Source organism: Salmo salar, chromosome 16 (genome assembly GCF_965601325.2).
Source record: "Salmo salar chromosome 16, fSalSal1, whole genome shotgun sequence".
Taxonomy (NCBI): domain Eukaryota; kingdom Metazoa; phylum Chordata; class Actinopteri; order Salmoniformes; family Salmonidae; genus Salmo; species Salmo salar.
The window spans coordinates 71,752,391-71,779,466 of record NC_138306.1 but is presented as its reverse complement, the minus strand read 5'-3'; the positions used below and the strand labels follow the sequence as shown (position 1 = coordinate 71,779,466).

At 43.2% G+C, this 27,076-nt stretch overlaps 1 protein-coding gene across 1 annotated transcript in view; it reads left to right on the top strand.

The window, feature by feature from the left end:
* LOC106590765 (voltage-gated inwardly rectifying potassium channel KCNH7) overlaps positions 1–27,076 on the top strand; it is a 177,408-nt gene that overhangs the window by 43,569 nt on the left and 106,763 nt on the right. The window contains exons 4-8 of the mRNA XM_082962866.1: positions 15,364–15,834; positions 16,432–16,452; positions 17,798–17,821; positions 18,769–18,983; positions 25,952–26,377. Coding sequence (XP_082818992.1) covers positions 15,364–15,834; positions 16,432–16,452; positions 17,798–17,821; positions 18,769–18,983; positions 25,952–26,377 — 1,157 coding nt within the window. The remainder of the gene's footprint in view (positions 1–15,363; positions 15,835–16,431; positions 16,453–17,797; positions 17,822–18,768; positions 18,984–25,951; positions 26,378–27,076) is intronic.

Genomic DNA, 27,076 nt, shown 5'->3' with positions numbered 1-27,076 from the left:
GACCATCGTTGTGTTTGGAGGAAAAAGGCTGAAGCTTGCAAGCCGAAGAACACCATCCCAACCGTGAAGCACGCACGGGGGTGGCAGCATCATGTTGTGGGGGTGCTTTGCTGCAGGAGGGACTGGTGCACTTCACAAAATAGATGGCATTATGATGGAGGGAAATTATGTGGATTTATTGAAGCAACATCTCAAGACATCAGTCAGGAAGTTAAAGCTTGGTCGCAAATGGGTCTTCCAAATGGACAATGACCCCAAGCATACTTCCAAAGTTGTGGCAAAATGGCTTAAGGACAACAAAGTCAAGGTATTGGAGTGGCCATCCCAAAGCCCTGACCTCAATCCTATAGAAAATGTGTGGGCAGAACTGAAAAAAACGTGTGCGAGCAAGGAGGCCTACAAACCTGACTCAGTTACACCAGCTCTGTCAGGAGGAATGGGCCAACATTCACCCAACTTATTGTGGGAAGCTTGTGGAAGGCTACCCGAAACGTTTGACCCAAGTTAAACAATTTAAAGGCAATGCTACTAAATACTAATTGAGTGTATGTTAACTTCTGACCCACTGGGAATGTGATGAAAGAAATAAAAGCTGAAATAAATCATTCTCTCAATTATTATTCTGACATTTCAGATTCTTAAAATAAAGTGTTGATCCTAACTGACCTAAGGCAGGGAATTTTTACTTGGATTAAATGTCAAGAATTGTAAAAACTGTAAAACTGAGTTTAAATGTATTTGGCTGAGGTGTATGTTAACTTCCGACTTCAACTGTATGTCGGTTCAGACAGGAGAAATATAATTTTGTCTAAACAATATATTTATAGCGGCTATGCTTATAAGGGTCTCACTCCCAGTTCCTCAAAAGCACCTCTGCCGAAAGTGTGGGGCGGGCGGTCCCATAATTGAATGGCGCATGAATAAAAAACGATTCAGGCCTATCTGAATTTCTAAACAGCCTGGCAGTGTGAATTCTGCTGTCAGACTGATTAATTTACAAGGTGGAGTCTTGCTCTGCTCACCTACCTTGGCTCTCTCCTTCTCTCAAAGCCTCTTTTAAACTGGTACAGGGAAATTATCGTTTCGCACTTTGGCGATTTACGTTGGAACATTTAGCCCTTGTACATTTCAGGACATCATTTTTCCCTCATTCTTCCAGAGGAATTGTTCCTGTTCCTCTGTTAGCAGATAGATGATGGTCATGACTCATAGCGGTCTCTGCATAATTAAAGACCACAATTAGACCTGGTCCAATACAGAATTCTGAATTGCATCACCCTCTGTGGGGTCGTATAAAAACGACCCCAATGGAAAGGGAGCCTGTGACACGTCTTCCGCTTTTGGACGTTAAAAAGGCAACGCTCCACAATGACGGCCTACCCCAGCCAAACCCGGACGACGCTGGGCCAATTGTCCGCCGCCCTATGCCACTCCTAATCACAGCCGGATGTGATTCAGCCTGGATTCAAACCAGGGACTGTAGTGACACCTATTGGACTGAAATGCAGTGCCTTAGACCGCTGCGCCACTCGGGAGCAGTTCTACTAACAGTTCTACTAACAGTTCTAATAACCGTTTTCATCTGAAGAACTCTTCTTGGAAGATGAGGGTTCTTTGTAAGACAAAGGGTTCTACCAAGAACCTTTTTCATACTAAGAACCATTTTTGGAAGAAAGGGGTATTTGATGATTATTTGAAGTGCAAGAAGGATTCTTTGGAAGGCAAGACGGATTCTACATAAAAACCCTTCTGAATCTGAATCAGCTTTTTCATTGTAATATATGTTTCTTTATTTCTGCGCATGAGTGTTTACCTCAGTGTTTACACTTTAACATCAGGAGTTTGAGTAATCTTATAGGTTTAAAAAGATAGGTCTGAGAATGTTTTAAACTGTACCTATAATGGGAATATTTGTGCATGTATCTGGTATTCCCTTAATCATTTTACATATACAGTACTGACATAGTTGATATCTTTTCCATGACTTTTGTCTTTCAAATTAGTATTTTCTGTGATTTTACTGAGCAGAGAGTAGGAGAATAGAAGGGAGTATGAGTGAACCAGCAGTATATTGTATGGTACAGCAAATTGGCCAGTTTTACCAAGTGCAGATTTTTCAGTGTAACATTTATAGTGTTGATTGAGGAGTTAAATGAACTTAACACTCAGTGGTGTAAAATAATGAATGTTAATAACTAGAGTTGAGTGTGATTAGTTATGTGAATTTTACTCCGTGTAGAGCAAAGAACTCAAAACAACACCCATCATTAGCATATTTCCCAGCATGCTCTATTACAGGTTAATTTTCAGAATTGTTTGTTTAAATATCTGTGGTTTTGCATGTACAATGAATGGTTGATTAATCTTATGCTACACAAAGATCAATAACATACAGTATATTTTTCTAAACTAATCCAATCTGTTTGTAGTTGGATTTATTGCACCTGTTACTGAGATGGTTGTTCCGGTTTTGATGATTTCGAAGTCTCATCAATCAATCTAGCCTACCCTTGCAGTCATTCTGAATGCATGTTGTTGGTGATTTGTTGGATATCCTCACTCTGACTGGATTCAAATTAGAATTACATACCACCTTTCAAGCCAGCATAATGTGACTTGCAGGCCTGATGTGACCTGTAAACCAGGAGTTTCCTAACACCACTGTTTTTGATATATCCTCCTGAGACCAGCAAAACAAAGTTTTTGGGTTGTTTATTTATTTTGGGTGGGTGTTACAAAAAAAAAGATTTTTTTATTGTATGTGCTATGTATTGGCCATTAGGATTCGGCTAATAATAAACATGAAAACAGTTAACATTACAGTAAACAGGGACAGAAGGTAAGAAAACATAGTTAGCGTGTCCTGATGTCCACCACAGAGGACATTTCTTAACAAGCTCTTATTTAGTTTTTATTTCATGTGCAAAACATTTTCCCTAAGATATTTACCTATTAGAAATAATTTGAATATCAAACTCACAAAAATGATAATTACACAATTACATACACTTACCATCAATCTGATGGTAGCCATTTTGAAGAACCAGAAAGAAATATTATCACGGTGACACCCCCACACATGTGAAAACCCAGAATGTCCTCTCAATGGTACAACAGGACCTAACAAAGTGGCATGTATGGCCTTAGTAATACAGACCAAAAACAAATGCCCACTAGAGAAGACAAAAATGAATTGCTTGGTCTCAGGCGGATATGTATCATAAATAGTTTAATTTTAAAGGCTAATAAGTCTTCAAATATACAATTATTATTGGTAGAACTGTTCATAGAGGGTTCTAGGAAGAAACCTTCACAGATAAAAGAGTTCTCGGAAGAACATTCAGATGATGAAAGTGTTCTTGGTTGAGCAATTCATAGAGGGTTCTAGGTAGAACCATATACAGAGGGTTCTATGAAGACACCACACCAAAAGGGGTTCCCCTGTGGAAGCAAGCTGAAAAACCCTATACGGTTCTACGTACAACCTTTTTTCTAAGAGTGTACCAGCCATAATTGATAAATAACAGTAGACTGGTGTCGATAGTAACAACGTTATTATTGCACTGTGAACCTGCTGAACAGGTGTGATTGGTGATTAGTGGGAGAAAAGGGACCTGGCTATTAGCAAAAGTATTCAGACACCTTGGATTTCTTCAAATTGTATTGTGTTACAAAGTGGGATTAAAATTGATTTCATTTCAATTTTTCTTCAACAATACACACAAAATACTCTGTAATGTCAAAGCCGAAGAAATTGTATATATATTTCAAATGTTATTTGTCACATGCGCCGAATACAACACCTTACAGTGAAATTCTTACTTACAAGCTCTTAACCAACAATGCAGTTTTAAGAAAAATAAGTATTAAGAAAGTATTTACTAAATAAATGGAGGCAAAAAGACAAAAACAAATTATTAAAAAAAAATATATAAAAGAGCAACAATAAAATAACAGTAACGAGGCTATATACAGAGGTAATTGAGGTAATATGTACATGTAGGTAGAGGTAAAGTGACTATACATAAATAATAAACAGAGAGTAGCAGCAGCGTAAAAATAGGGGGGTGGGGGGGTCAATGCAAATAGTCTGTGTAGCCATTTGATTAGCTGTTCAGGAGTCTTATGGCTTGGTTGTAGAAGCTGTTAAGAAGCTTTGGTGACCTAGACTTGGCGATCTGGTACCACTTGCCATGCGGTAGCAGAGAGAACAGTCTATGACTAGGGTGGCTGGAGCCTTTGGCAATTTTTAGGGCCTTCCTCTGACACCGCCTGTTATAGAGGTCCTGGATGGCAGGAAGCTTGGCCCCAGTGATGTACTGGGCCGTACGCATTACCCTCTGTAGCGTCTTGCGGTCGGATGCTGAGCAGTTACCATACCAGGCAGTGATGCAACCAGTCAGGATGCTCTCGATGGTGCATCTGAGGACCCATGCCAAATCTTTACAGTCTCCTGAGGGGGAATAGGCGTTGTCTTGCCCTCTACACGACTGTCTTGGTGTGTTTGGACCGTGATAGTTTGTTGGTGATGTGGACACCAAGGAACTTGAAGCTCTCAACTTGCTCCACTACAGCCCCGTCGATGAGAATAGGAATGTGGGCGTGCTCGGCCCTCTTTTTCTTGTAGTCCACGATCATCTTCTTTGTCTTGGTCACGTTGAGGGAGAGGTTGTTGTCCTGGCACCACACTGCCAGGTCTCTCACCTCTCTATAGGCTGTCTCATCGTTGTCAGTGATCAGGCCTACCACTGTTATGTCGTTGGCAAACTTAATGATGGTGTTCAATCAAATGTATTTATAAAGTTCTTTATACATCAGCAGATGTCACAAAGTGCTATACAGAAATCCAGCCGGTTGGAATCGTGCTTGGCCATGTGGTCATGGGTGAACAGGGAGTACAGGAGGGGACTGAGCATGCACCCCTGGGAAGCACCTGTGTTGAGGATCAGCGTGGCAGATGTGTTGTTACCTACCCTCACCACCTGGGGGCGGCCCATCAGGAAGTCCAGGATCCAGTTGCAGAGGGAGGTGTTCAGTCCCAGGGTCCTTAGCTTAGTGATGAGCTTATAGGGCTCTATGGTGTTGAACACTGAGCTGTAGTCAATGAATAGCATTCTCACGTAGGTGTTCCTTTTTTCCAGGTGGGAAAGGACAGTGTGGAGTGCAATAGAGATTGCGTCATCCAATGATCTGTTGGGGAGGTATGCAAATTGGAATGGGTCTAGGGTTTCTGGGATAATGGTGTTGATGTGAGCCATTACCAGCCTTTCAAAGCACATGGCTACAGACGTGAGTGCTACGGGTCGGTAGTCATTTAGGCAGGTTACCTTGGTGTTCTTGGTCACAGGGACTATGGTGGTCTGCTTGAAACAGACTCGGTCATGGACAGGTTGAAAATGTCAGTGAAGACACTTGCCAGTTGGTCAGCACATGCTCAGAGTACACGTCCTGGTAATCCATCTGGCCCTGTGGCCTTGTGAATGTTGACCTGTTTAAAGGTTTTACTCACATCGGCTGCAGAGAACGTGATCACACAGTCGCCGGGAACAGCTGGTGCTCTCATGCATGCTTCTGTGTTTCTTGCCTCGAAGCGCACATAGAAGTCATTTAGCTCGTCTAGTAGGCTTGTGTCACTGGGCAGCTTGCGGCTGTGCTTCCCTTTGTAGTCTGACAAGCGTCGGAGCCGGTGTAGTAGGATTCAATCTTAGTCCTGTATGGACGCTTTACCTGTTTGATGATTTGTCTGGGGGCATCGTGGGATTCCTTATAAGAGTCCCGCTCCTTGAAAGCAGCAGCTCTACCCTGGAAACAAAATATAAAATATTATTGACACATAAGTATTCAGCCCCTTTGTTTAGGCAAGCCTAAATTAGTTCAGGAGTAAAATTTGGCCTTATAAATCACATAAAAAGTTACATGGACTCACTCTGTGTGAAATAATAATGGTTGACATGATTTTGAAATGACTAACCCTTCCTCTGTCCCACATACTGTACATACATTATCTGTAAGATCCCTCAGTCAAGTATTGCATTTCAATCACAGATTCAACTACAAAGACTGAGCTGCATGACAGGAATGAAACTGCTCAGGGATGTTACCATGAGGCCATTGGTGATTTTAAAACAGATACAGAGTTCAATGGCTGTGATGGGAGAAAACTGAAGATGGATCAACATTGTAGTGACTCCACAATAATGACTTAAATGACAGAGTGAAAAGAAGAACACAAATATCCAAAATTAAAATATTCCAAAACATGCATCTTGTATGCAACAGGCCACTAAAGTAATAAAACATGGCAAAGGAATACACTTTTAGGCTAAAATACAACGCTTATGTTTGTGGCAAATCCAACACAACACATCACTGCGTAACTCCCTCCTAATTTTCAAGCATGGTGGTGGAAGCATCATGGTATGGGTATGCTTGACATCGGCAAATACTGGGGAGTTTTTCAGGATAAAAATAAATGGATAGGGCTAAGCATCTTTCAGCAGGACAATAACCTACAACACAAGGCCAAATCTACACTGGAGTTGCTTACCAAGAAGACAATGAATGTTCCCAAGTGGCCAAGTTACAGTTTTGCCTTAAATCTGCTTGAAATAGTATGGCAAGACTTAAAGAGATAGCTGCCTAGCCATGATCCTCAACATGTTGACAGAGCTTGAAGAATTTTGAAAAGAATAATAGGCAAATATTGTACAATCCAGGTGTGTAAAGCTCTTAGAGACTTACCAAATAAGACTCACAGCTGTAATCGCTGCCAAAGGTCTTTCTAACATGTATGGACTCTGATTACTTATGCAATGACTATATTTTATTTATTTTATTTTTATTACTCTATAAAAAAAATATGAATTTGGATTCCACTTTGACATTACAGAGTATTTTGTGTAGATTGTTGGCCAGGTATATAATACATTTTAATCCCACTTTGTAACACAATATAATGTGAAGAAATCTAGGGGTCTGAAATCCAAGGGGCAGTGTACATCCTCCAAAAGGAGAGACTGTATGAAAATCAGAATGAGTGTTCTAAGCACCTAAACTGCACGACTGCATATTCACTTTAAACCATCCATCTTCAGCAGAATCACAGCTTGAGGGAGAAGATTTTTTTTAATGCTTTCTATTCTGCCTTAGTGAGGATTGGAACCATATCTCTAGAAATCCGTCTCTCTTTTTACTTCATCCAAATTATTATTTCATTATAAAGTCACCATTTCACTTCAGGACTGGAGGATCCGAGTTCCATTTAATATGCAATGCAAATATTACTACTGTCTGGTATCATAGCAACGGGGGATGGTGTTTGTGCATGCACTGGCTGCTGTGCAGTGTTATCTGTGTGTGTTTGCAGAGAGAGTGTCATGCTCCCTGCGTGTACTTTTACTGCAGTGGGCTAAATCAGGGTCACACAGAGTGTTTCTTGGTAGTCTTAAACAAATCTACTTTGAAACAAAAGTATACACCTCACACACATGGTTATGGGCTTCAAATCAAATCAAATTTTCTTGGTCACATACACGTGTTTAGCAGATGATATTGCGGGTGTAGCGAAATGCTTGTGTTTCCAGCTCCATCAGTGCAGTATTATCTAACAAGTAATATCTAACAATTTCACAACAATACACACAATTCACACAAATCTAAGTAAAGGAATGGAATTAAGAATATATAAATATTTGGACGACCAATGTCAGAGCGGCATAAACTAAGATACAGTAGAATAGAACAACATACAGTATATACATATGAGATGAGTAAAGCAAAATATGTAAATACTATAGAGTAGAAGTCTATGTATGTAGGGCAGCAACCTCTAATGTGCTAGTCAAATCAAATCAAATCAAATGTATTTATATAGCCCTTCGTACATCAGCTGATATCTCAAAGTGCTGTACAGAAACCCAGCCTAAAACCCCAAACAGCAAGCAATGCATGTGAAAGAAGCACGGTGGCTAGGAAAAACTCCCTAGGAAAAACTCCCTAGAAAGGCCAAAAACCTAGGAAGAAACCTAGAGAGGAACCAGGCTATGAGGGGTGGCCAGTCCTCTTCTGGCTGTGCAGGGTGGATATTATAACAGAACATGGTCAAGATGTTAAAATGTTCATAAATGACCAGCATGGTCAAATAATAATAATCATAGTAGTTGTCGAGGGTGCAACAAGCACGTCCGGTGAACAGGTCAGGGTTCCATAGCCGCAGGCAGAACAGTTGAAACTGGAGCAGCAGCACGGCCAGGTGGACTGGGGACAGCAAGGAGTCATCATACCAGGTAGTCCTGAGGCATGGTCCTAGGGCTCAGGTCCTCCGAGAGAAAGACAGAAAGAGAGAAAGAGAGAATTAGAGAGAGCATATTTAAATTCACACAGGACACCGGATAAGACAAGAGAAATACTCCAGATGTAACAGACTGACCCTAGCCCCCCGACACATAAACTACTGCAGCATAAATACTGGAGGCTGAGACAGGAGGGATCAGAAGACACTGTGGCCCCATCCGATGATACCCCCGGACAGGGCCAAACAGGCAGGATATAACCCCACCCACTTTGCCAAAGCACAGCCCCCACACCACTAGAGGGATGTCTCCAACCACCAACTTACCGTCCTAAGACAAGGCCGAGTATAGCCCACAACGATCTCCGCCATGGCACAACCCAAGGGGGGGCGCCAACCCAGACAGGAAGACCACGTCAGTGACTCAACCCACTCAAGTGACGCACCCCTCCCATGGACGGCATGGAAGAACACCAGTAAGCCAGTGACTCAGCCCCTGTAAAAGGGTTAGAGGCAGAGAATCCCAGTGGAAAGAGGGGAACCGGCAAGGCAGAGACAGCAAGGGTGGTTCGTTGCTCCAGCCTTTCCGTTCACCTTCACACTCCTGGGCCAAACTATACTTAATCATAGGACCTACTGAAGAGATAAGTCTTCAGTAAAGACTTAAAGGTTGAGACTGAGTCTGCGTCTCTCACATGGGTAGGCAGACCATTCCATAAAAATTGAGCTCTATAGGAGAAAGCCCTACCTCCAGCCGTTTGTTTAGAAATTCTAGGGACAATTAGGAGGCCTGCGTCTTGTGACCGTAGCGTACGTGTAGGTATGTACGGCAGGACCAAATCGGAAAGATAGGTAGGAGCAAGCCCATGTAATGCTTTGTAGGTTAGCAGTAAAACCTTGAAATCAGCCCTTGCCTTAACAGGAAGCCAGTGTAGGGAGGCTAGCACTGGAGTAATATGATCAAATGTTTTGGTTCTAGTCAGGATTCTAGCAGCCGTATTTAGCACTAACTGAAGTTTGTTTAGTGTTTGATCCGGGTAGCCGGAAAGTAGAGCATTGCAGTAGTCCAGCCTAGAAGTAACAAAAGCATGGATTAATTTTTCTGCGTCATTTTTGGACAGAAAGTTTCTGATTTTTGCAATGTTACGTAGATGGAAAAAAGCTGTCCTTGAAACAGTCTTGATATGTTCTTCAAAAGAGAGATCAGGGTCCAGAGTAACACCGAGGTCCTTCACAGTTTTATTTGAGACGACTGTACAACCATCCAGATTAATTGTCAGATTCAACAGAAGATCTCTTTGTTTCTTGGGACCTAGAACAAGCATCTCTGTTTTGTCCGAGTTTAAAAGTAGAAAGTTTGCAGCCATCCACTTCTTTATGTCTGAAACACAGGCTTCTAGCGAGGGCAATTTTGGGGCTTCACCATGTTTCATTGAAATGTACCGCTGTGTGTCGTCCGCATAGCAGTGAAATTTAACATTATGTTTTCGAATGACATCCCCAAGAGGTAAAATATATAGTGAAAACAATAGTGGTCCTAAAACGGAACCTTGAGGAACACCAAAATTTACAATTGATTTGTCAGAGGACAAACCATTCACAGAGACAAACTGATATCTCTCCGACAGATAAGATCTAAACCAGGCCAGAACTTGTCCATGTAGACCAATTTGGGTTTCCAATCTCTCCAAAAGAATGTGGTGATCGATGGTATCAAAAGCGGCACTAAGATCTAGGAGCACGAGGACAGATGCAGAGCCTCGGTCTGACGTCATTAAAAGGTCATTTACCACCTTCACAAGTGCAGTCTCAGTGCTATGATGGGGTCTAAAACCAGACTGAAGCGTTTCGTATACATTGTTTGTCTTCAGGAAGGCAGTGAGTTGCTGTGCAACAGCTTTTTCAAAATTTTTTGAGAGGAATGGAAGATTCGATATAGGCCGATAGTTTTTTATAATTTCTGGATCAAGATTCGGCTTTTTCAAGAGAGGCTTTATTACTGCCACTTTTAGTGAGCTTGGTACACATCCGGTAGATAGAGAGCCGTTTATTATGTTCAACATAGGAGGGCCAAGCACAGGAAGCAGCTCTTTCAGTAGTTTAGTTGGAATAGGGCCCAGTATGCAGCTTGAGGGTTTGGAGGCCATGATTATTTTCATCATTGTGTCAAGAGATATAGTACTAAAACACTTTAGTATCTCCCTTGATCCTAGGTCCTGGCAGAGTTGTGTAGACTCAGGACAATGGAGCTTTGGAGGAATACCCAGATTTAAAGAGGAGTCTGTAATTTGCTTTCTAATGATCATGATCTTTTCCTCAAAGAAGTTCATATATTTATTACTGCTGAAGTGAAAGCCATCCTCCATTTGCGAAGGCTGCTTTTTAGTTGGCTTTGCGACAGTATCAAAAAGAAATTTCGGATTGTTCTTATTTTCCTCAATTAAGTTGGAAAATAGGATGATCGAGCAGCAGTGAGGGCTCTTCGATACTGCACGGGACTGTCTTTCCAAGCTAGTCGGACGACTTCCAGTTTGGTGTGGCGCCATTTCCGTTCCAATTTTCTGGAAGCTTGCTTCAGAGCTCGTGTATTTTCTGTATACCAGGGAGCTAGTTTCTTATGACAGATGTTTTTAGTTTTTAGGGGTGCAACTGCATCTAGGGTATTGCGCAAGGTTAAATTGAGTTCCTCGGTTAGGTGGTTAACTGATTTTTCTCCTCTGACGTCCTTGGGTAGGCAGAGGGAGTCTGGAAGGGCATCAAGGAATCTTTGGGTTGTCTGAGAATTTATAGCACGACTTTTAATGCTCCTTGGTTGGGGTCTGAGCAGATTATTTGTTGCGATTGCAAACGTAATAAAATGGTGGTCCGATAGTCCAGGATTATGAGGAAAAACATTAAGATCCACAACATTTATTCCATGGGACAAAACTAGGTCCAGAGTATGACTGTGGCAGTGAGTAGGTCCAGAGACATGTTGGACAAAACCCACTGAGTCGATGATGGCTCCAAAAGCCTTTTGGAGTGGGTCTGTGGACTTTTCCATGTGAATGTTAAAGTCACCAAAAATTTGAATATTATCTGCTATGACTACAAGATCCGATAGGAATTCAGGAAACTCAGTGAGGAACACTGCATATGGCCCAGGAGGCCTGTAAACAGTAGCTATAAAAAGTGAGTGAGTAGGCTGCATAGATTTCATGACTAGAAGCTCAAAAGACGAAAACGTCATTGTTTTTTTGATGTAAATTGAAATTTCCTATCGTAAATGTTAGCAACACTTCCGCCTTTTCCGGATGCACGGGGGGTATGGTCACTAGTGTAACCAGGGGGTGAGGCCTCATTTAACACAGTAAATTCATCAGGCTTAAGCCATGTTTCAGTCAGGCCAATCACATCAAGATTATGATCAGTGATTAGTTCATTGACTATAACTGCCTTGGAAGTGAGGGATCTAGCATTAAGTAACCCAATTTTGAGATGTGAGGTATCACAATCTCTTTCAATAATAGCAGGAATGGAGGAGGTCTTTATACTAGTGAGATTGCTAAAGCGAACACCGCCATTTTTAATTTTGCCCAACCTAGATCGAGGCACAGACACGGTCTCAATGGGGAAAGCTGAGCTGACTACGCTGACTGTGCTAGTGGCAGACTCCACTAAGCTGGCAGGCTGGCTAACAGCCTGCTGCCTGGCCTGCACCCTATTTCATTTTTGGAGCTAGAGGAGTTAGAGCCCTGTCTATGTTCGTAGATAAGATGAGAGCATAGTGATGGCTATTTAACAGTCTGATGGCCTTAAGATAGAAGCTGTTTGTCAGTCTCTCGGTCCCAGCTTCGATGCACCTGTACTGACCTCGCCATCTGGATAATAGCGAGGTGAACAGGCAGTGGCTCGAGTGGTTGTTGTTCTTGATGATCTTTTTGGCCTTCCTGTGACATTGGGTGCTGTAGGTGTCTTGGAGGGCAGGTAGTTTGCCCCCGGTGATGCGTTGGGCAGACTGCACCACCCTCTGGAGAGCCCTGCGGTTGCGGGCGGTGCAGTTGCCATACCAGGCGGTGATACAGCCCGACAGGATGTTCTCAATTGTGCATCTGCAAAAGTTTGTGAGGGTTTTAGGTGCCAAGCTAAATTTCTTCAGCTGTTGTGCCTTCTTCACCACACTGTCTGTCAGTGATGTGTATGCCGAGGAACTTGAAGCTTACCACCTTCTCCACTGCAGTCCTGTCGATGTGGATAGGGGGGTGCTCCCTCAGCTGTTTCCTGAAGTCCACGATCAGCTCCTTTGTTTTGTTGATGTTGAGTGAGAGGTTATTTTCCTGGCACCACACTCCCAGGGCCCTCACCTCCTCCCTGTAGGCTGTCTCGTCATTATTGGTAATCAGGCCTACTACTGTTGTGTAATCTGCAAACTTGACGATTGGTTTGGAGGTGTGCATGGCCAAACAGTCATGGGTGAACAGGGAGTACAGAAGGGGGCTGAGCATGCACCCTTGTGGGGCCACAGTGTTGAGGATCAGCGAAGTGGAGGTGTTGTTTCCTACCTTCACCACCTGGGGGTGGCCCATCAGGAAGTCCATGACCCAGTTACACAGGGCGTGGTTCAGACCCAGGCCCTCAAGCTTAATGATGACCTTGGAGGGTATATGGTGTTGAATGCTGAGCTATAGTCAATTAACAGCATTCTTACATAGGTATTCCTCTTGTCCAAATGTGATAGTGCAGTGTGCAGTGCGATGGCGATTGCATCGTCTGTGGATCTATTGGGGCGGTAAGCAAATTGAAGTGGGTCTAGGGTGTCAGGTAAGGTAGAGGGGATATGATCCTTGACTAGTCTCTCAAAGCACTTCATGATGACAGAAATGAGTACTACGGGGCGATAGTCATTTAGTTCAGTTACCTTTGCTTTCTTGCACCTGTACCATGTCACATATAGAGTTGAAATGTATTACATTTTGAGCTTGCATCCCAATATTACACATCACAGAAGACTGAAATATAACAAAACTGTTTGACATAGAAACACCAGATTTTTGGCAAGTTTAAAAAAAATAAAGTTTACAATTTATGAAATTATGAAGAATATGAATAACATTTCACCCATGAAGCCACTAAAGGGCCATTTGGTCATTTGACTGCAGGAAAGGCCTACATTGGAACTCAGAGTTGCATGAGTTCCACTCAGCGCTAATGTCACCTTTAAAAATAGTAACAGGCCAATGTACATTTTTTTTTACCGCAAATACTATAGGATATTGTCAGACGGCATGCTTAATTTGCTATACAATTAAGAAATTGATTGCTTAAAAGCAATTTATGTTTTCTGTGTGTGGGGAGGGGGGCATAAGGGGATATGCTTATGGCGAGGTAGACGTGTTGCCTTTCCTATATTTCCATTAATATATTGATTATGCACTTCTTCATTCATTTATATGATAGGGATGGATACAATTAAATCATTGACTAATTAAAATACCAAGAACCAGATGCATTCCCACTGAAATATGTGTTATTTTTTTATTGGAATCTAGCTTGTGTGTAAAAGTAACACCTTCAAAGTAAGTGTACACGTGACAGCGTCTAAAATTGGTCTCCTATTCCTCGTCGTGAGTTTCAACGAAAGAAAAAAGAGCTATGAGCACAGCAAAAGAACATTGCTGAACATTGTCAATCATCTCTCTGCTATTCCCCACACTGCCTTTAACAATTCAACCTGGAACAAGACAAAGGCGTGTGTAATGTGATGTAGCAGGCACGTTAGCTCCCTAAAGCACAAACATCCAGAGGGATATGGAGTGGAGAGTGTTTTTTTTAAACAAGTTTATGCTTGTTTTTTTTATTAGCTTTTAGATTTATAGAATAAAGTAATACTGCATCAGGAAAATGACTTTTGGAAATTGTGTTATTTTATTGAATTCTTCACTTATGTTTTCCGTTTTTACTTCAAATGTACTGTTTTAATTACAGAAATAAAGACGTCAATGTCTCCAGCAGTATATAGGTTGTCCTTTTTCCCCTTTTCCGTTACTCAGTGTTAGGTAAGCTTCTGTAAGGGTGCCTGGATGAGGCTGAGAAGACGTAGCCCACTGGGAATAACACGTGATTTCTGTTCCAGGAAAGAATGCTTCAGTAGAGTCAATGGCCCTTAGCTGGCGCTATCTGGCATCATCAATGTATGTACTGTATGTTCTGTTGCCATGGTGCGGTGTTGTGTTCACATACGACACATGTACTGTAACATGTTGACTGTGTGCACAGACTAATGATGGCATGTTTCTACAGACTAGGAGGAGAAAACACGCATGCCTCATAGTTCTGACTGGGATTGCAGTTTCAAACACGTGTGTTATGCCACTGTATATCTGTGTGTTTGTTAGGTCACCCGGAACATGTTATACATTTGAAATGAGATCCTCTGACAAGGCACCCAAAGTCCTTGAATACAAGATGCCTCCACTTCAGACTTCCTAGAAACGGAACGGTAACCACAAGGTTTAAAGTCGCCCTCATAATGCATTGACAGATTCATTAGTAACATCATTTGGACAAAGATGATCTCTTTCTTCTCTCTCCAAGGGTATTAATCAATCATAGGAAACCTGTTGTAATTTGATATTTTATGGGACTCTAATATATTAATGGTGGTTGCTTTATTTCATCAAGCGTCTGAATAATTGAAGGAAGCTGAAGATGGAAGCTAGGCCGTTGGGATGAGAGGCATTTGTTTTGATCTTGCTGCTCTTTTTGAAATAACTGTTGGCTAGCTCCTTTTGAACAATATTGGCACCCACTGCTTGATATCTGGGGAGTGAGCTGGAAACTGAGGGTAAGGTTTTCACTCCAAGGATTAGCATGAGCTACAGAGCATCTATCCAGTGCGCCATCTTCTCCTACTGGTTTCTACCTAGTCATGATCAAATTAAGAATTCCTCCACAATGAATGAAGTCATGATGAACCACTCTGAAAAGGGCAGAGTTTTGCAAAAACTATTTCTCTTATTGTTGAAAATATTCCAAGCATTGCTGTTGAACAATTGTACTCTCTCTATCTCTCCCTCTCTTTTTACTCTCTCCAGGGAAAGGTAGATTCTTTTGTTTCCGGCTCCCAGCCTTACACCTCCTGGGCATCAGTAAGCAGTCCCTCCCTCAGGAGGACCCTGACGCCGTCATGATCGACTCGCCCCGCCGCAGTGAAGAGTCGGTGGCCACTCGCGACTTCCGGTCACTGCCCACCCGGGAGAGCTGCAGCCCCTCCTACACCAACGACACGCGGACCCTCATCGGCCCCAGCCACTGCTCCACCCCTGTGTCGGGACCCCTGGACCACTCGTCCCCCAAGGGGCCCGTCTGGGACAGGCTGGTTCCCCAAGCGGTTCCCCAGGCCCAGCCTCAGACTGTGGGCACTCTGGCCCCCTCCATCTCAGGCCTGACCCCCACCGCGTCCAGGGAGAGTGTGTGTAGTATCCGGAGGGCCTCCTCCGCACAGGACATGGAGGGTTTTGGCTCCAACTCCAAGATGGCCTTCAGGGACCGACACGCAAGTGAAGGTGTGTAAGTCAACACCATCTCCATGGTCGGAAATGCTTGTCTCCATCCGCCTCACCCTGAGATGTTATGCTATATTAAATCAATTTGGCCTTGCTGTTCTTACGCAGTGGATTTGGTCCCAATCCCAACCATTGTCATCATGTGGTACAAATCAAATCTGACCCTGGATCAGTGAATGGGGGTAACTCCCCCACCTCAACTGTACCTACTCTTAGTCATCAGGCAGCGCCACATCTATCCTGACTCCTGAATTACCACATCTATCCTGACTCCTGAATCACAGATCACCTTTCCACCCACAGTCAACATGGGGGGTACAGTACAGCCCCAGACTCTCCCTGTCTCTGTACCAAGCTAATATTTCTATCCTTCCCTACACCATTGAATATGCATTTCTCATTCAAAGGGCCCCTGCGGTTGACACTGTAATATGTCTACTTGATAATGATAATGATAATGAATGGTGCGACGGCGATAGGGCTTTTATGTGGGTCGTCTTCCATCACTAGCTAGCTACGTACAGATCTGGAATCTCCTCTCACTCCTCCACCTTCCTCCCATCCCCCTCTCTCTCGCTCCACACTATGCAATCGCAGACAATGGTCGTAATATCAAAGGTAACAACCACTCGTTCCTTGATCATAGCACGGATATAGAATATATGGCCTGAACTGCTTGCTGCATGGATTTTTCAACTCAACAACATAAGTCTGTGATGAATGCTAGTGCCTGATTGATACATTTGTGAATTCCTCTGAGAATTCGCGGCATAGTAGTAGCATTATTCATGCTGTAGTAAGAAGTGACCTGTGAGTGCCCTGCAAGCTTGCAGATCCCTTCTGATAGTTCGGAAAAATCAGGCTGACTTTTGACCTGCCACACGCCTGCATGAAAACAAATCTTGCCTCTCATTTCCATAGAACAGGAAATCTATAATAATCAATGAATCATAATAATAGTTGCCTTCGCCTGCTGCCAATAGTTCCTTTTACCAAAGACAACTGGTAGGCTATTTCCTTTGACCTGTGTCAGACAGTCGAAGGGAATAGAGTGATGGTTTGTCTGTTTGCTTGAATAACGTCCTCCATTTTGTCTCCGCTTTACCAAAAAAGTATTCCAATCCATGACTACTTCACTAGTTATGGAATACTACTATTATAGATCAAAAACGTAATGATACAGTAATTAATTCTACCACAGGAGATTGATGGCACCTTAATTGAGGAGGACGGGCTCGTTTTAATGGCTCGAGTGGAATTAGTGAAACCATGTGTTTGATACCATTCCATTTCCGCCGTTCCAGCCATTATTATGAGCCATCCTCCCTTCAGCAGCCTCCACTGAATTCTACGTCACTGGAATGTTATCAAAAGTCTGAGAGCCTTTTAACCTCCAGAAATGAATTAAATGACTGTACTTTCCTCTGAAATCAATCTCTTTACTAGCCTAAAAGTGCATTCTGGATCAATACCTACCAGAGGAGGCTGTTGGGAGGAGTTGTAGAAGGACGGGCTCATTGTAATGGCTGGAATGTTATTAATGAAATGGAGTCAGGCATGTGGTTTCCATATCTTTGATGTGTTTGATACTGTTCCAACATTCCATTTACAATGAGCCCGTCCTCCTATAGCTCCTCACACCAGCCTCCACTGATACTCCATTGAATATGGAAAGATTTGGAGGAGCATCTGTTAAATGTTATCAACTATTGTTTGTATTTTTAACTTTAGACCTTATGTCTCCAGTTTCCGGGATATTTTTAATTACCGTAACATAGTGGCCAGATTTTTTTTACCTCTACTAAAAAAAAAATCACTCTGATGTTGCTCAAATAAATGTCACATGACACTCAGGAAGTGCCTGCAGAATTATCCTGACCTTTGACCCCTCCCCTCTCTCTGAGGTCACTTCCTCTTTACGCTGCTCTCTACCTCCCTCCCTCTCTCTCTCCTGATTCGCTAGTGTCTCGGTCCTGGATGGCTGGGGGTATGGCTTGAGCTTTTCCTATATGTCTGTAATGCACACATACTGTACCGTACAATGCTGCTGTAGCATGTATTCAAGCTGCGCATGTCTTTTGTATGTGTAAGTATCACTATGTATTCAAGCCGCGCATGTCTTTTGTATGTGTAAGTATCACTATGTCTTCAAGCTGCGCATGTCTTTTGTGTGTGTTAGGTGTAAGTATCACTCACTGTATTCTCAACACTCGTTTGTGAAAAAGGCAGAATGAGTCATCCCTCCATCTTCTCCTTTTGGATCAACAGTTGACACGTTCCCTCTCTTTTCCATATTGCCCACAGTAGTTATACGTGTGACAGTGTGAGTGTTGTTCAACGTGGTGAGGTTTTATGGCAGTGTTGTACTGTATTTTCGCGTAGTACCATAGAGTATTTGTGGATGTATGAATCATGAAAGCCATATCCATATGGTATCATTGAGTCAAAACCTGATGACTGAGATGTAAGTATACATTTCCTTTGTTTGTGGACATCATTATTTCACTAAAAGTGTTCATTACACCAAGTCGGTCATTTCTACAGCTGTTGAATGGAAGGTAACAGGATCAAGCAGAGGGTTAGGGTGGATCTGTTTGACTCTTGTATTTCTACTGTTGTCCTGTGGTTGTTCACTTGTCTTGTGACAGCAATTGAGTTCACTCAAGAGCAAAAAACAGTTCCATACTCACGCTCCCACACGTAACAAATAGACACGGCAGCCTATTGACACACCTACCACATAAACCACACTTGAGGTCTCCTTTTATCCATTAGCATACCGTCAAACCGTCAAGCTGTATCAGGCCACACGTGCTAACATAGCCTAGTATAGCATCACCGCGCTAGCCTAGTATAGCATCGCCGCTCTAGCCTAGCTTAGCATCACAGCGCTAGCCATTTCCAAACCTCTCTCTCCATTAAATTCTCCTCCAGGATCCTTCAACCAGATCAAATCCAGTCTTCTGGGCTCCACGTCTGACTCCCACCTCAACAGATACAGCACCATCAACAAGATCCCTCTCATCACGCTCAACTTCTCAGAGGCCAACAACGACAAAAAGTGCCCCTCCCCTCCATCCTCCGAGAAAACCATCATAGCCCCAATGGTCAAGGACCGAACACACAACGTCACCGATAAGGTCACACAGGTAAGAGGTCATGAAAGGCCCTGTGCCTTGTGCTCAGTAGATTTGGGGCTCACTGACATAAGCCAAGATGTTGGAGCTTCACTCAATCAAGTATAATGTTGGAGTTAGAATCCATTCTATAGAATCTGTTCCATACAGAGGACATGTCTTTTCTGTGTGTTTGTTCTGTACAGACAGTTACAGATGTATAGTGTGCTGTAGCTGGATGTACTATTACCTCATTAAATAATCACATGAATAGTCATCTGCCCCAATGTTATACAGTAGAGAGCGGTAATTATCCCCGATGAGGACAGATTCTCTTACCAGGGCTCAGGGATACACTCTAGTTACACACAGGTTAGAGGTCATCCTCACCATCCTGTCTGTCTGCCTGTCTGTCTGTCCTCATCCTGTCTGCCGCAGTACAGCAACGCCTCCTTGTGTCGGTCCCTATAGGGGAGGAGGGAAACCAGGATGCCTGTGTGTACTCCTGCCTGCGTGCTTGCCTGTCTGTGTGCGCGTGCGTCTGTGTCGCTATGGCAGAGCTGGTTGACCTTTAAGATCTGTCAGGGCCACTTTGTCCAGAACAGACGAGGATGTTGCTGTTCTACTGATAATGTGTATACCAGTGACGGTTGGTACCGTTTAAGATGGGGGAGGATGATTATTTTTTTTAATGAGCATGGCCTTATTTCTATAACAGCATATTGGATGACTGTCATTCATAGTCCATTCACCCAGTTCAATGTAACATCGATAAGTTTAGGCTACTACATGATACTGTACCCATCATGAGGTTGCTACAACCTAGACGATGAATTCAAGTTCACAACGTAGGTGCATAGGCCGAGAGAATTTTGAGTAATCAAGGTGACAGACAGTGACACATTCAATACCGCCTTGTACACTCTTGCCTACAGCTAGCTAATCATTAGTCCAGCAAATGAAAATGAGAGTTTCTGTTGGACAAATTCAGGTATGTTTATCCCCATTTTGTTCTGTTTATAAGACGTTTTTTAACAGAATCGGTGGAATGAATACACACCTGATCACACGCAAACAGTTCACTTTCGTAGCAGCCACATAAAAACATCATGATCACTTTGCTCGTTGTATATAAACTCAGCAAAAAAAGAAATGTCCTCTCACTGTCAACTGTATTTATTTTGAGACAACTTAACATGTGTCAATATTTGTATGAAAATAACAAGATTCAACAACTTAGATATAAACTGAACAAGTTCCACAGACATGTGACTAACAGAAATGGAATAATGTGTCCCTGAACAAAGGGGGGTCAAAATCAAAAATAACAGTCAGTATCTGGTGTGGCCACCAGCTGCATTAAGTACTGCAGTGCATCTCCTCCTCATTGACTGCACCAGATTTGCCAGTTCTTGCTGTGAGATGTTACCCCACTCTTCCACCAAGGCTCCTGCAAGTTCGCAGACATTTCTTGGGGGAATGGCCCTAGCCCTCACCCTCCGATCCAACAGGTCCCAGACGTGCTCAATGGGATTGAGATCCGGGCTCTTCACTGGCCATGGCAGAACACTGACATTCCTGTCTTGCAGGAAATCACACACCGAACGAGTAGTATGGCTGGTGGCATTGTCATGCTGGAGGGTCATGTCAGGATGAGCCTGCAGGAAGGGTACCACATGAGGGAGGAGGATGTCTTCCCTGTGACGCACAGCGTTGAGATTGCCTGCAATGACAACAAGCTCAGTCTGATGATGCTGTGACACACCGCCCCAGACCATGACGGACCCTCCACCTCCAAATCAATCCCGCTCCAGAGTACAGGCCTCGGTGTAACGTTCATTCCTTCGACAATAAACGCGAATCCGACCTTCAGCCCTGGTGAGACAAAATTGCGACTCGTCAGTGAAGTGCACTTTTTGCCAGTCCTGTCTGATCCAGCGACGGTGGGTTTGTGCCCATAGGCGACGTTGTTGCCGGTGATGTCTGGTGAGGACCTGCCTTACAACAGGCCTACAAGCCCTCAGTCCAGCCTCTCTCAGCCTATTGCGGACAGTCTGAGCACTGATGGAGGGATTGTGCATTCCTGGTGAAACTCGGGCAGTTGTTGTTGCCATCCTGTACCTGTCCCGCAGGTGTGATGTTCGGATGTACCGATCCTGTGCAGGTGTTGTTACACGTGGTCTGCCACTGCGAGGACGATCCGCTGTCCGTCCTGTCTCCCTGTAGCGCTGTCTTAGGCATCTCACAGTACGGACATTGCAATTTATTGCCCTGGCCACATCTGCAGTCCTCATGCCTCCTTGCAGCATGTCTAAGGCACATTCACGCAGATGAGCAGGGACCCTGGTCATCTTTCTTTTGGTGTTTTTCAGAATCAGTAGAAAGGCCTCTTTAGTGTCCTAAGTTTTCATAACTGTGATCTTAATTGCCTACCGTCTGTAAGCTGTTAGTGTCTTAACGACCGTTCCACAGGTGCATGTTCATTAGTTGTTGATGGTTCATTGAACAAGCATGGGAAACAGTGTTTCAATCCTTTAAAATGAAGATCTGTTAAGTTATTTTGATTTTTACGAATTCTCTTTTAAAGATAGGGTCCTGAAAAAAGGATGTTTCTTTTTTTGCTGAGTTTATAATTCCTTCTCGCAACAATCTACGCTCTCTCCCTCTCTTACCTTTTCCCGTCACTTGTGGACTTTCGTGCACAACACATCAGCTGTCTGTGACCAGGCAAAAAACCTTTCCAAGCCAAACCTTCATATGATGACCGCTTACCTCTACACACAGCCTACATTGTTGTCACATCATAGTCAACTTGAACGAACGAGTTAGTAAACTCGCTACAATCATGCAGTGCAATGTACAGTCAGAAAGCAGTTTAGCAGTTACACTGGCGGGCCCCGGTGGCAATACATTAATAAAACCAAAGCTTACCTTGACTTGGAAGAGTTCCAGTGTTGGATAGCTATAGCCAGCTAGCTAACATAGCATCCCTCTCTGTTTGAGCCGGGTGTTTGAGTAGGCTAAACTAGCTAGCTGCATTTGCTAGCTAAGTGAAAGTGAACGTTTAAAAAAAATACAACCAAATATAGCTATCTCTCTCGCTCCTCTCTCTTGCTTCTCCTTAATTTTGGAATAAATTTGTTCAAAACTGTTCAACTATTGTCTTTCTTTTTAAGACAACTACTCGCCACATTTTATACATTGCAGTGCTAGCTAGCTGTAGCTTATGCTTTCAGTACTAGATTTATTCTCTGATCCTTTGATTGGGTGGACAGCATGTCAGTTCATGCTGCAAGAGCTCTGATAGGTTGGAGGACATCCTCGGGAAGTTGTCATAATTACTGTGCAAGTCTATGGAAGGGGGTGAGAACCAAGAGCCTCCTAGGTTTTGTATTGAAGTCAGTGTACCCAGAGGAGGACAGAAGCTAGCTGTCCTCTGGCTACACCATGGTGCTACCCTACAGAGTGCTGCTGAGGCTACTGTAGACCTTCATTGCAAAACAGTGTGTTTTAATCAATTATTTGGTGACGTGAATATATTTAGTATAGTTATATCTAAAAAGGATACATTTTTAAATTTCGCTATATAGATTTTTATGAAATTCACTGAGGAGGATGGTCCTCCCCTTCCTCCTCCGAGGAGCCTTCACTGGTGTATACAGTATATACTATACAGTATCTGGGACTGGGTTTTCCTTAAAAGCAGATCTTAGTTTGTCATTGGCAGTAAGGGCATCTTCTAGTTTAGAGGACATATGCTGGTGTGTGTGTGAGTCATACATCTCAATAGTGGGTTGCAGCTTGTATTTTCCAACCTGATCTTAGTATTTGTTGTGATTATTTATGTAGTTCAGGGGTGGGCAACTCCAGTCCTCGGGGGGTCGGAGTGGTGTCACACTTTTTCCCCATCCCTAGCAAACACAGCTGATTAAACTAATTGCGTTCTAAACTGAAGATCATGATTAGTTGATTATTGGAGTCAGGTGTGTTAGCTGAGGCTGGGGCAAAAGTGTTACACCAATTAGGCCCCCAAGGAATGGAGTTGCCTATCCCTGATATAGTTCATATTGGATATACCTACTGCAGTGGAACATTGTTGTTATACAGCAGGCCTATGTCAGATAGAGTTATAGTTGATTATCTAGACTCATAACAGCCTCTTGTTTTTCTTTCCTGGTTGTACGTTTGGTTAGCAACCATCTGCTGCTTACTACTGAACAGATTACATTGAACATGTTTTTTCCTTTCACCAGCTCATTCTCAGTCGTTTGATCAAACTAGACAGTTGGATTGTATTTGCTTGTTTCTTTGGTATTTGATATATTTCTCTGACTGTGGCGCCCTGAGCTCCTGTTCCCTGTTCGTCCCCTGTTGTCTGAATGTGACGCCCTGAGCTCCTGCTCCCTGTTCGTCCCCTGTTGTCTGAATGTGATACCCTGAGCTCCTGTTCCCTGTTCCTCCATTGTTATCTGGCTGTGAGGCTCACACTGTTCCAGCCGATGTCTGGAGACCAGGTCTCTCCAGAGTTTGTTTAGAGAGACGTGCTCTAGGCTGCAGAATAAACACGTACTGTAGTCTGCTGGTTCGACACAGAACTCAACCACTCTAAACAGATGGATGATTGACAGGAGATCTGAGTCTGTGCCGTAGATTGATAAGCGGCGTCAGTGCATGTTGATGCTCCATATAAAACAACTTGTTTGATGCTTAATGTTCGATCCATGAGGTATTATTTTTCCGGCTTTGGATGGGTTTGCTTCAGTTTTACCAGTCGTTATGTCATGGCTTTGCTTCAGTTTTGCCAATTTTTTCTTTATTGTCAACAATACATGTTGTGGGTCACGTGACAAAGCAGCACTGGCCAAGACAGGAAATTACACTCTGGTATTCTAAATCCTCCAACAATACCAACAAATAACGTGAGAGGGTGAAATGAACAGTCCACTCATTTGCATACAGTTATTCCAGATGAGAGAGTTAATTGGCACAATAGCAAATGAATCCACACTAGGTACATTAAATTATTATGTCTGAATAATTTATTTAGTAACAGATCAGGGGGAGCAACGTGCTCAACTGAGCTCTCATTCTGCAAATTGACTCCTCCCTGGGCTTGCCAGCAGGCTCAGAGACAGTTTACCAATGTAACCATATGGCTCAAATTAGATGTTGCCACTAACCACAGATATAGGGTCAGATTTACCGACCCAAAATTGATTAACCGGATCATATAAGCCTAGAAACATCTGACCCTGGATCATAGATTAGGTACTCCTTTTACCAACTCCTTACAAGTGCAGCAGCCCACTAGGCCACATCGACTAATCTATCCACATGGTATGTGATTCTGCCTGATTTAGGTGGTATGTCATCAAGAGACAAAACAACACGTTCATTCAAAAAGAGGTTTCTCACGACAATCACTGCCTTGTGCTTCTTTTCCACTTTGAGCAAAGGGCAGTTTGATGAAAGAAATAAAACTGCCTGTAGCCTAATTACCAAAACTTTCAATGAAGATAACTAATGTAGCTGGACATGAATAATGAAAAAGCTTTTTCTCTCTCTGTCCTTTATTTGGTGATTTGCTTTAAAGGGTGTGATATAGTGGAGGGTTGTTCTATTGACCTGTAATCACACAGGGGAGGGGACAGAAGATGTCTAATAACCAATTTCATTATAATCACTTAAGCCCGCCGCCCTTCATCCCACTCAATCACAGGGTCGCCGAGGCGATCCCTGCCAGGGTGCGACTAGGAGTAGGCCTAGATGGTGGAGGAAATAATTGGAAATAGTGGAAATAATGACTTGAATGGACCATCATGGAACATTGACTTGAATGGGGATCGCCATTCTAGTAATTCTATTTCTATGGCGAAGGCGACCGAAATGGAGCCCTAATTCCATTTCCAAGGCTCTATTTCAGCTTGCTCTTCTCTCCATCTACAATAATTACTTCTCTGCCCTTGGGTGAAGCACTTTACCTTTCTCTCTCTCCTCCTCTCCCTCCCTCTCGCCACAGTGATAATCAGCCATGAGAAACAGAGCAGAAATGTCTTCCCTGGCATTGAAGTGTCAAGCTGCAGAATGAATGACTATATCCCACCACCTCCTACCTCGATAATCACCTTAGTGTCATTGAGACTATTATCTGCTCTGTGATATTGATTTTAAAAGTTATCCAGGGACAGGCCATACTCTAACAGGAATAGTTGGGATATTGGTGCAATTAAACATTCCTTAAATAGGGGTTTTCCTATGTAGAAGCCCCTACAAGGACATTCCCGTCATATGACTTGTTTGCAATTTACTGGCAACTTTTTTCCTATGTAGAAGCATCTACAAGGACATTCCCGTCATATTACTTGTTTGCAATTTGCTGGCTAATACAGTAAGATACTAAACTAACATGTACTTCTTTAAGTATGTATATGTGGCTAATGGGTATTGTAGTTCTGGAAGGATGGTTAAGACACTGTTCTTCCATCAATATTTCCACGTGACTGATTTCCTCTTGGAGTTCAGCTGTGTTTAGTGTCCAGTGATCAACTCATAAAGAATGTATAGTATGCCTGCTTAGGTTAAGCGACCTGTATATGAATGTATAAATGTATATTTATCCTCCCTACAGCCAAGCACAAGGGGCAAGCTGATGATGTTAACCTTTGTGTATTTTCCTCCATAGAATTTACTTAAGGTTATATACAGTATACAGTGTGGACCATATACATGTACAGGATGCATCCATAATAGCCTACATATAGGCTGTTATATACGTTAGTTTTAAATAGTGTTATATAATATTTGTATGCAACATTAGCATCGTGGCTTTTGCAGTAGGCCCCTATACAATATTTACATCCCACTGACTTCAGCTTGAATTTCAAAGTATTTCCTTAGGATTCTATAGGATTCATTCGTTCTTATAATACATTGATCCAAGCCACCATTTTCTTCATGTCTTCACTTTACTTCCTCTTAACTCCTCCCTCCTTCCTCCTCAGGTGCTATCCCTGGGCGCAGATGTGCTTCCCGAGTACAAGCTCCAGGTGCCGCGCATGGACAAGTTAACCATCCTCCACTACAGCCCCTTCAAAGCGGTGTGGGACTGGCTCATCCTGCTGCTGGTCATCTACACGGCCATCTTCACGCCCTACTCCGCCGCCTTCCTCCTCAACGACCTAGAGGAGCAGAAGAGGAGGGAGTGCGGCTACTCGTGCTCGCCGCTCAACGTGGTCGACCTCATGGTGGACATCATGTTCATCGTGGACATATTGATCAACTTCAGGACAACCTATGTGAATCTCAACGAGGAGGTGGTCAGCCACCCGGCGAAGATAGCCATCCACTATTTCAAGGGCTGGTTCCTCATTGACATGGTGGCAGCCATCCCCTTTGATCTGCTCATCTTCGGCTCGGGATCGGATGAAGTAAGGGAAAAGGCTTAGACCCTTTTTACACTGCTAAGCCGAGCTGAATCTGAGTCAAACCGAGCTGTACTGTGCTGTGTTGGCCCATCAGGTGGAACAGTAGCTTTCCATGTTCTCAACTCTAGAAAAGGAGGGAGGGAAAGACAGAGCAAGAAAGATGCAGGTAAAAAAAAACGATTATTGGATTGCAGTGAGAGGGAGAGATGTGTTCCTGCGTATGAGAGGGACAGAGGAAGAGAGAGGGAAGATTTATCTACTCTGATTACACCCACAGGATGTCAATATCTCAGCCGAGCAGCGACTGCTAAGTGTGTCCCTTGCTGGCACATCACAGAGTGGGACAGGACAGGGTACATGATGTTCCAGAAAAAAAAAGATGTCTCCTGCAAAATTATGACAAGTGAGCATGTGTTGGGAGCAGTGGTGTGTCAGAGCAGTGATTTGTCGAGTCATTATTTACCATCAGGTGTCTTGTACTGGAGAGTTGCCCTCAGTCTGGGGTTGTCAGTGAATGGCAGGAAGAGGAAGCGGAACAGACAGACGAGTGGTGCCATGCCACAGCGTGTGTCCATGTAATATAGCGTCTCTCACTTTTCAGGAAATAAGCAGCAGAGGCTACATTTTATGATAACATGTACAGGTTTTTGTGTAAGTCCTGCAGCAACAACCAATTAAGCCAATTGAGGTCCGAATTGAAGG